Source organism: Salvelinus sp. IW2-2015, linkage group LG36 (assembly GCF_002910315.2).
Source record: "Salvelinus sp. IW2-2015 linkage group LG36, ASM291031v2, whole genome shotgun sequence".
Lineage (NCBI taxonomy): Eukaryota > Metazoa > Chordata > Actinopteri > Salmoniformes > Salmonidae > Salvelinus > Salvelinus sp. IW2-2015.
Window position 1 is genome coordinate 17545039 of NC_036875.1, and position 11101 is coordinate 17556139.

At 40.6% G+C, this 11101-nt stretch overlaps 2 protein-coding genes across 5 annotated transcripts in view; one reads left to right on the forward strand and one right to left on the reverse strand.

Moving 5' to 3' along the window:
- Positions 1–6039, reverse strand: part of kdm6a (lysine (K)-specific demethylase 6A) — an 85176-nt gene extending 79137 nt beyond the window's left edge. For all 3 annotated transcript variants that reach the window (XM_023980768.3, XM_023980767.3, XM_023980766.3), the window contains exons 1-2: positions 5516–6039; positions 5318–5381 (exon numbers count right to left, since the gene is read on the reverse strand). In XM_023980768.3, coding sequence (XP_023836536.1) covers positions 5318–5381; positions 5516–5685 — 234 coding nt within the window. In that variant the 5' untranslated portion in view covers positions 5686–6039. The remainder of the gene's footprint in view (positions 1–5317; positions 5382–5515) is intronic.
- Positions 6040–8074: 2035 nt separating this feature from the next.
- Positions 8075–10704, forward strand: fundc1 (FUN14 domain containing 1). Of its 2 annotated transcripts, none has more exons than XM_023981616.2 (5): positions 8075–8182; positions 8696–8855; positions 9663–9738; positions 9997–10142; positions 10315–10704. In XM_023981616.2, exons 1-5 carry the CDS (start codon positions 8086–8088, stop codon positions 10328–10330), a joined length of 495 nt encoding a protein of 164 aa, XP_023837384.1. In that variant the 5' UTR covers positions 8075–8085; the 3' UTR covers positions 10331–10704. The 2 variants fall into 2 exon arrangements, with proteins under 2 accessions (XP_023837384.1, XP_023837383.1); XM_023981615.3 differs by having other exon boundaries at positions 8076–8182; positions 9997–10125.
- Positions 10705–11101: the final 397 nt, after the last annotated feature.

An 11101-nucleotide genomic window follows, 5' to 3' on the forward strand; every position in this document is an offset into this window, starting at 1 on the left:
TCCAGGAATTGTGTACAGATCCTTGCTGAAACATGAGGTGATGGCGGCGGATGAATGGCACGACAATGGGGCTCAGAATCTCGTCACGGTATCTCTGTGCATTCAAATTGCCATCGATAAATGCAATTGTGTACGTTGTCCCGTAATGCCTGCCCATACCATAACCCCACCATGGGGCACTCTGTTCACAATGTTGACATCAGCAAACCGCTGATTATTTTTGACCACGTGTCTGCCTGCAAGCTGAAAATCTTTGCAATGTGTGTGTGCGTGTTTAGGCTACCTGCACCTCCCAAGCATAGCCTACTGTACTGACGTTACAAACGTGATTCAGAAGATGTGGAGAGAGATTTTTAATTAGCTAGAGAAGAATGAATTTATTCAATGCTAGTTAATGATACTGTAGGCCTAGTTGTCACGTGTCACTTTGGATTTATTAACTACAAAAAGCTTGTTATCTAGCTAGCTCAAAGGACATTCAAAGTTCTTCCATAGAAGTTTCTCCTCCTAGGTATAATTATGTGGACCTAATTCAGATAATCTGTCAGAATAAGATGCCCAGCACTTCAAGCCTCTTCCCACCTGCAACATTTTTGTCACATTTTGCGCCATAGACTAGTGTAGCCAATCACGCATGTAAACAACTAGCTTGCCTACTCTATCCGCAATGATTGGTGAAGTAATTTAATTTGCTAAATGTAAAAAAAAAAAATTTTAAACAGTGGATTTCACAGGTTAAAAAAGGAACCGAAAGAAGAAAAATATAAAACAACTTTTTGGGGGGTTCGAACAAGTTCAGCACTTTATTTTGCTGGTCCGAACAGTGGAGTGGAACAAAACAAAAAACAAATAGTGGTTTTGTTAAGATCTAAACAATTGGAAAATAATTTAGGTTCCAACCTCTGCTTTAAACACAGTGGTCCCCCAGCCAACCCTGGTCCTGGAGAGCTATGTGGTGGGCAGGCTTTTGTTCGAGCCCAATAATAAACACACACCCAGGTTTAGTATTCAAACATCTGCCAAATGTCCAAACAAAGAGAGAGTTAGTACAGTACTAGGGTTGAACGGCGGGAACCAGGTTACCTAGATTTACCGCCCAAAACGACTCCCTTTTCCCTGGATAAATAACAGCGAGAAACCGGTAAATTATAATAAATGATTTATATGAACAGCATTGCATGAAATGGAACTGTTAAATTACATGCGATGTCTAAATCTGGCTTCTCTATGGCCTCTGCATGATGAATCACCACTCAGGGTGGGGACAAAGAGACCATCTCAGAATGGAGCGCAATTCACACTGCATGTGTAGACCTAGCATCTCATCATGGCAACTTTTGATTGTGACAGGTAGGCCTACATTCGCTGCAACATAGTCTACGATACAGTAATATAAAGACTGAATAAGCGTCTAATTTACCCATCTCCATCTGGCTTTTGGGGGTCACCTTGTTTTGTAATTAAGGAATTATATTTTTTGTATTGCAACTGCAGTTTTAGAAAAGCCTGTCACTTGAATATCGTTGCTTTAAAATCAGTGCACATGCGAGCACTTTCTCACAGTCTCTCTCCATGAACTCCTTTGAAATTTCATCCAGATTTTCAAGTTCCTTGGTGTCCTCATCACCAACAAACTATCATTGTCCAAACACACCAAGACAGTTTTTAAGAGGGCACGACAACGCATTTTGCCCCTCAGGAGACTGAAAATATTTGTCAGGGGTCCCCAGATCCTCAAAAAGTTATACAGCTGCACCAATCGAGAGCATCCTGATCAGTTGCATCACTATTATATAGGTCCTGGATGGCAGGAAGCTTGGCCCCAGTGATGTACTGTGCCGTTCGCACTACCCTCTGTAGCGCCTTATGGTCAGATGCCGAGCAGTTGCCATACCAGGCGGTGATGCAACCGGTCAGGATAGTCTCGATGGTGCAGCTGTAGAACCTTTTGAGGATCTGGGGGCCCATGCCAAATCTTTTCAGTCTCCTGAGGGGAAAAGGTTTTGTCGTGCCCTCTTCATGACTGTCTTGGTATGTTTGGACCATTGGTGATGTGGACACCAAGGAACTTGAAACTCTCAACACGCTCCACTACAGCCCCGCCGATGTTAACGGGGGGTCTGTTCGGCCCGCCTTTTCCTGTAGTCCACGATAAGCTCCTTTGTCTTGCTCACATTGAGGGAGAGGTTGTTGTCCTGGCACCACACTGACAGTTCTCTGACCTCCTCCCTATAGGCCGTCTCATCGTTGTCGGTGATCAGGCCTACAACTGTTGTGTCGTCAGCAAACTTAATGACGGTGTTGGAGTCGTGTTTGGCCACAGTCGTGAGTGAACAAGGAATACAGGAGGGGACTAAGTACACACCCCTGAGGGGTCCCAGTGTTGAGTATCAGCGTGGCAGACGTGTTGTTGCCCACTCTTACCCCCTGGGGCGGCCCGTCAGAAAGTCCAGGATCCAGTTGCAGAGTGTTTAGTCCCAGGGTCCTTAGCTTAGTGATGAGCTTCGTGGGCACGACAGTACCTCCAACCACATCCCAAATATTCCCTAATAAAGGCTAGCCTACATGAAGCTTACCCTTTCTGCCTGTCTATCCATTGGCATGAAGAATCTAAAAAAAAATGTGGAGTTCCTCTCTATAATAGGAACTAGTACATACATGGTACGGTACAGTAAGCAAACAAATCTTTCCAATTTAAGGCAACCCTTTTCTTCTCTACCTCTCTTTATGGAGCGGGTCCAGAGCAAACACTAGCGCTCTGTTTTCTCTCCATAATTATCAGCTAAAAGCATGCCATGTGTCAAAGCCAAGAGGAGGGTTTAAATAAAAGGGGAAAAAGAGTAAGGTTCCGTGGCGTGCTGGCTGGATCCCCAGTGGTCCGGATCCCCAGTGGTCCGAATCCCCTTAAGTGACATGTTTTTAGTTTCAGCAGCAGCACAGCTTTCTCTGTTCTGCATCAGCAACATTTCTACTCATTATATCAGACATTATTCATAACATCAAAGTCTCACAGAGTGACTCATTACCTAACCAGTCAAATAAATATGAATCTACCAGTGTTGCATTATGAAGATGACAGAGTTAGGTTAATTGTTTTCAACTTTGTTAATTTACTAAACAAAGACTCAGAATGCATATACAAAAAGGAGACGTACACCAGAAAGTAACAGGCCTACGCCTGTGTCTTTCATCAGGCATGCGTCTATACATAGTAGTGTGGGGTAAACCGGTGGTCCACAAACCTCCCCTCCCCCCCAACTATCTGTGACCACACTGGATATTATTTGATATTTTCGCACATATATGATTATGCGAGCTCCAATGTGAATGGGACATGTTCATATATCTATCGCCAACACAAAAAAATTACTGCAAAGAGTTGTTCATATAAAGACGCCTCTTTTCAAAACAAAGTGCTTAGTGCGTGTATAGTCGGTGCGTAAGCTAGCTGGCCCCCTGAGTGTCCACCCAATAAGAGCTCGAGCTCTGACATAATACTCGTCTGCTGCAGAACTAATCATGGATTTGTTTCTTAAAATGTATGACATAATATGGTGGCGACTGGAGAATCAAAAGGGTAGAAATTTACTAGACGGTCGGCAAACTACTTTGGTTTGGGGTTGTGGTGATAGCCACATGTTGATGACACACTGGAGACATAGCTAGCTACAACCGTAGCTAGCTACAACCTTAGCTAGCCTGTTTAGCCAGATACCTACAGAAGCTAGCAGTGGTGTAAAGTACTTAAGGAAAAAAACTTGGAAGTACTATTTAAGTAGTTTTTGTTGTTGTTGGTATATGTACTTTACTATTCCTTTACTACATTCCTAAAGAAAATAATTTACTTTCTACTCCATACATTTTCCCTGACACCCAAAAGTATGTTACATTTTGAACGCTTAGCAGGACAGGAAAATTGTCAAGTTCACACCCTTATCAAGAGAACATCCCTGGTCATCCCTATTGCCTCTGATCTGGCACTCACTAAACACACATGCTTCATTTGTAAATTAAGTGTGTCCCTGGCTAACGTTAACTGTAAATAAAAAGAAAAATGGTGCTGTCTGGCTTGCTTAATGTAAGGAATTTGAAATGTAACGTTATACTTTTACTTTTGATACTTACGTATATTTTAGCAATTACATTTACTTTTGATACTTACGTATATTTTAAACCAAATACTTTTAGACTTTTACTCAAGTAACGTTAGTATATTACTGGGTGACTTTCACTTTTACTTGAGCCATTTTCTATTAAGTTAACGTTATCTTTATTTTTACTCAAGTATGACAATTGGTAACGTTACTTTTTCCAACACTGGTGGCTAACGTTAGTTAATGTCACATTACACAAACTACCGACGGATAATCAAAACAGCAGCGAAAAACAAAAGTTTTTTGTTACTCATCTTGCTTCAATGCTTAGCAGTTAAATAATATCATACTAATATATTCAATTTAGTTTGGTCGCATTTCATTGTGATATATATATAGTAGACATAACGTAGCTTGCTAGCTTTATATGGACTAGCTAGCTAACGTTAGTTAGCCAACTCCTCTCCCACCGACCCCGCCATCTTGGGCTGATCCGCAGCTATTACTAGTGACTTATTACGTTAAATTAACAAAACAACATATCATTCGAGCAAACCTGACACCAATGGCCTGGCAATATATGAGACAGGACATGTACGGTATGCTAACAGCAGCTAGCTAAGTATACACTGGCTATTCAGCTACACCGGACAGGACGCTCCTAACTTGGGCCGTGAAAACGTTCATTGTCGCGAGCTGTCCATCGTTGATTGCTGCGCGTGCATAATGTTACAAACCACTATTTCAGCACCAAGTGAAGTTGGTGGCATTGGGACGGACATTCGAATGATGATTTCCTGACCAACTTATTGCCTTCCAGTTAGAACCAGTCTTGTTTGTTCAGCTGTCAAAAGTGTGCAGCCACCGGCCAGCAATGCCCCCCAAGAATTAGCATAGCCAGCAAGATAAATTATGGTAATAATATTAACTGGCTTGCTACCATGTAATTCCGAAGCCAGGTCTGCACTATTGTGATATAGTATAAGTGCATGACTGGTGATAGTCAACATAAAACTATTCACACTGGAAAGGGCATGATGTAATCTTCACTCACTTGCTAAATCCGCCTGGCCGCTTGCTAATGGAATGGGATTTTAGTTAAGTTTAGTAAATATCCAGCTTTCAAGCAGGGTTTTGTGAGGTCCCTGGCACTTATTCCAGATGATATGCAGGGATCAAGAGTGCTAGCGGAGACGGGCGAACTGGTCCTATCTGTGACATACCTTTAACAGTAAGGCCTTCGTTCTGGCGCCATCTTCATGAAGCCTCTGAAATCCAAACAGTGAACTGCAAAGTATAGGACAACACAGGCGGTTCCGTATTACTTTGGGGATATATACGTCGTTTTTTTAAGAATTGAATGCAATAAAACTCAACACAGAAAAACATATACAAAAGAAGTGCATAGTTAATTCGCGAACCTGTCAATTTTGACCAAGCTTTCTYTCTCCTGCGATGTTAGCTTCGGAAAGTCCTCTTCTATTTCATTCGCTTTTCCCGCCGCCATTTTATTTTCCTCATCACCAGCAGCGCCGAGACTTCGAGCAGTAGCAGAGGCAGCAACGTCGAGCGACACTCCGCACGATTTCATGAAAAAGCAACAGGGAAGCGGCGACAAACTCCACCAAAATATAATAAGAACGAAAGTACACGACCTTATCCAGCACTGAAAACGTAGCTTAGCCGAGTGATTGCCAAATCCTCAAGAAAAACAAGACCCGTCCAAAAAGCCTTCTTCTCGCATGGTTGTACACAAAATACTACATGTATTTAATTGCCAATTAATGCATGGAGTAGAGTTGATGCCGGATTTTACGATATGGCGTTATTTGGTAATATCATAAACTTCCCCCCACAGAACAGCTCAAAGTTGTTGTAATTGTCACACAGGCGAACGCACGCCGCCACCGTAAGAACGCCCTCTCCTCTCCGTAACCAATGAATGTATCTGTGTGTAATCATGTGACTTGATCAGACACACTTTTATAACAAACCATCAACTTCACGCATCTCCTCAGCTTCTTTGGATTGGTTTCCCATGTTGTATTATGATTACTTAACTGTACTTTGAAGTATATTATTGGTTAAGGTATCTGAGTGTACGAGAGGGGATACAGGTCAGCAAATTCAGTTGCCAAGGATCACGCTAAAGTGTTGCTGTTTGATGGGATTGAGTTGTTATCAGCTTGTTATAACAGTGTAATAAGTGATTTACAAAATTATAGCATGTAATACTTCACTATTAGTATGGCTGTCATAGTTGTATCTCAGTGTCTATTAGCATTCTGTTCCTATATTTATATCAAACAGATCCCTAATATATAGACTTACATTAAAATATGTTATACTCACGTATAAACCTCTTATCTTAAAGTGTAATATACATTTTTATAAACATACCTATCTTATTCACTATGACTGCTTGATGCTAATAGGTTCACTTTAGTTTACCTTAACTGACAGCAAGCAATCTCTCTGCTGTATAATCAGCCCAAGACTGTCTTGTCCTCAACAACATTCCCCACCATCTGTTACCTAAAGTGTTTATGCATAGACAAGTATGTCTTCGCAAAATGCCATTGTAGGCAAGATATCTTCAGACATATGCCAATGGCCTGATGCTAGAATACTTATATGGGAGCTGACAAAACATGCCCATCAGAACACAACAGGCCTTGGGGAGTTTGGGCTGTTTTCAATGTTCAACTCATATGGCATAAGGTGAAGGTTTGGTTATTGGAGGAAGAGCTGATCTTTGATCCGGTATACGGGGAGTCTTGATCCTGCTGGGTGTTGTTCTTGTCTCCTCCAGAAGATATGGCTTCTTCAATCAGACATGATAACTCAGAGCATAGGTCACTTTCCAGTTTGATTGGAATATCCACAACCCCCCTCTGCTGCCACAGATTGGCTGGGCTGTAAATCTGTCATCACTGTCATGGTGGCAGAGATAGATGGCCACCTGTCACTGTGTTGGAACAGGAAGCAGTGAAATATGAGGGACAAAGGAAGGGGTCAAATCAAACTCCTGGTTTCAATTAAGCATAGTGGTTATCAAACACATAGGCAGCAAGCCCAATATTATTAAGCCTACCAAATCTGCTTATTATTTTACCCAAGATTTAACTCTACATAATTTAACATTGTAGAAATACTGTAGAAACACAGAGGACTTTTGCACTTGGAGTCTGTCTGATAAAATGTGTCAGTTAAATTGTTTGGCTGCCGAAGGGATGAAACACAGACTCTGGATTTTGGCTTTTAATAAAAATGAAATAATAACCGACCATGCAATCATAGAATAGGCCTAGTTACATAAAGCTCACCCTTACAGAAAATCACATGATTTCAAGTGAAATTTCTCATGTGAAAATGTCTTTATGGATCACAACATGTGATCACGTTTTCACATGTGTAGTTTAATGTTATCACATGTAGCTTTACATAAGATCACATGTGAAATTCATGTGGTTTTTCCATAAGGGTCAAGAGCTCTCAGGTATTGGAGATGTTGAGTTAGTTCAGGTGTCATCCTAAAACATCTCCCAGAATCCCAGTTGCATACTACAGACATACCACATACCATACAATAGTACCAAAGGCTATATTATTCATAAATGACTTAGATGATTGTAAATGTGAATTGCAAAAAAATAAACATTAAAACATTCATCAGAGTAATTTAGGCTACAGACATCACTCAGCTATTATAGCTAGGGAACCGAACCTGCTCCTCAATCGCAGACTGAAGTAGCCTATTCTGCAGTAGCTTTCACTCTGTGCAGTTGTATAATTTGTAAAATGTGCACATTTTTGGTTAAAAGTTACACATTTTTAAAAAGTCAGTTTTGTTTTGTGAGGAAACCTAAATTCATGACAATTGCATTGAATGATAAACTGCATTGAGACTTTCCAATAAGGTTATTTAAATAAGCATGAAATTTGTTTTAATCAATGCATGAAATTCAAATGTTTGACTGTCTGACAAACTATGCAAACGACGTATCCCATGACCATCTCATCATACCTGGGACAGCATTTGTCAACATACAAGTCAGAGCACTCCAAAATGGCGGATCGTGAAGCGGGTAAGTGGCCACACTCAAACCAAAAACGACCTTTATGTTTCGATATTTGGGCCAATGATTGCATCTTACATGTACTTAATCGAGCATTAAATCATATCCAAATGTACTCGCAAAAAAAAAATGTTTGACCTATTCTCTCGGTCTCTCTGATCGCACTCCCTCTGTGTGTTTCCATGTATCAACGTCATAAATTCTATGAAGATGATTATGATTGGCTAGTGGCTACAATAACGCTGTGCTACTTTACATTTTAGAATTATATTTCCCCACATAAACGGATTGATTCTTATGTCCAAATATGTCTAGAAATGGCAGATTCTATCCTCTCTTCCTCCTACATGATTTACATTAGGCGACTTTTTTGTAGACTGCCTCTTACGAAAACGAAACAGAATTGGCAATGCCATATGGTCAAATTAACCACATTTCCGATAAGGATGACAAAAAAATACTTGTACAGCTGCTAATTATTCTCCCTTTGTACATCAAGCTCTACTTTGTTTGTCTCCCAAGACCCAGAGAATGAAGACGACACATGCGAGGTGATCTACCTGACAGAATATGCCAGACGTCAACAATGGTGGGGCCGCCTATTTGGTGGGAACAATTCGGGTCCTATGTCTGAGAAGTATTCGGTGGCCACACAAATAGCACTGGGGGGAGTGAGTGGCTGGTAAGTCATGCAGGCCAGGCCAGGGTTTATTGATTATGCTAAGCTGTTAAGAGAATTATGTTCATAAACTGAACTTTAATTAACAACTCAGTCTCCAACCCAGAATTTGTAAGATACTGGTTGAAATGAAAACAGACAGAGGCCCAGCCTACAATAGTCGAATGTTTATTCACGAGAACGTTCTGAAGACATCCATTTTATAGCGGCGCACATACTTCCACACAAACAGTAGATATCATACGCACATACATACAAACCAACAGTAGGTATCCTACGCACATACTTTATCAATACCCAGCCGACAAAGATTAGGGACCGTAAGAAGTACTCCCTGCCCTCTTCCAAATCTCTCAGTGGCCCATAGCCAAGGTCGGCACCGAATTTTGCTCAGACAGTCTGTGTTTAAGATACTATAGAGACATATTGTACAGATATATTGTTTTGCCCTAATTCTGACTAAAACTACACACACCATTTATTATAATTTTACTGACTAAGACTACACACATCATTACTAATAATTTGATGATTCTAATCAATTTCATACAATTATATGGTTTCAGGGTGGAATATTCCTAATCATTAATTTAAACATATAAATTCCATTCACATAAGCATCCTCAGGACTGTTCTTTAATATCATGTGATTTCTCTCACACATGTTATTCAATGCTACTGTGCTTTCTGTATGGTATGGTCAAAATACAAAGGCTTCTTCTGTAGATTATGCTTTTTTCCATGTATGGTGCAGAGCGCTTTATGGGGGATAGGGTGTCATTTGAGTTTTGCATTGTCTCTSACTGGCAGGTGTGCAGGATATCTTTTCCAAAAGGTGGGAAAGATTGCAGCCAGCGCTGTGGGTGGAGGATTCCTGTTATTACAGGTAGGAACTCAACACAAGGTTTTGATTTATAGTATAAAAGTCTAAATTACTTCTGTCAGCTGGCCACCCACTGCAAAGAGGAGCTTGGACTTATCAATGAATAACATCTGAATGTTTCATAAACACATTTCGTAGGACTGTCTGAATATCATTATTAGCCACAATACTTATTGTCATGGATTACAGTACATTATGTTTTTGTTCTTGGTCTTTGTCGTCCCAAAAATATAAACTTTCTATTCCTATTCTAATCTCCAGATAGCCAACCACAGTGGCTATGTGCAGGTGGACTGGAAGAGAGTGGAGAAGGATGTCAACAAAGCCAAGAGACACCTGAAGAAGAATGCAGACAGGGCTGTACCAGAGTTTAACTCACTTATTGACCAGGTAGCCCACTGTAGCTGGTAAACATAACATGTCTAACATTTAATAATGCAGTATTTTATTCATCCTACAAGGGGCAAAGCAATGTGAATTTAACTACACCTATCAACATAATATTGACTCTGCTTACTTGTACATACTACTAATTCAATTGATGAAATTTGTATATTTATTTGTCTTTCTCTCTTGCAGTCCACAGAGTTTGTGAAGACAAATGTAATCATCACCAGTGGATTCTTTGGAGGCTTTTTGCTTGGACTGGCATCCTAAGATATAAAAATAGAGACCTGCAGTTTATTAAGGCTTTTTTTTGAGTGGTCTGGTCTGTCGTGCCCTTCTAAAATGGTGGTGGGAAAAACAAGAACAGATGCACAGCACAATATATCAAAATGAGCCAAAGTGTAATTACACAAACCACAAAAGGGTAGTGCAGTTGTAAATACTCTGTAATGTGTACCTACAGTTACACAATACCTACCCATGTATCTAYCATGTAAATGCTAAATGCATGGTTTTAGTGCCACTTGAAACTGCTCCACAGATTTTCTGCTGCTCCACCGAATAAACAAAACCATGTTTCTAGTCAGGCTTTAGCTCTGAATCAAGAAAATCGGGCATGACCTAAAAGGAGTCAGTGGGTCTTGTGGGAAATACTGGCCGACAAAACAGTTAATCAACACTCTGTAAGAGCACACAGGTGTTGTGATCCTGTACATGGCATCTAGTGGTCCTGTCCCACTTGGATTCATGTATTCATCATATGAAAAGATAGAAACATACACGCAGTCAATGGCTTTGAGCGGGTGCTGGAGATCAAAGTATGTACGTACATGTATGTAAAACGGATAGGAAGATGCCACACACTGCAATCTAAGCTGTATTTATTGAGATCGACCTTGTGGTCCATCAGACTCCCATGCATCCCGTAGAGGTATATGTACAGTGTACTGTTGCATTGGTTACATGTACACACCATATT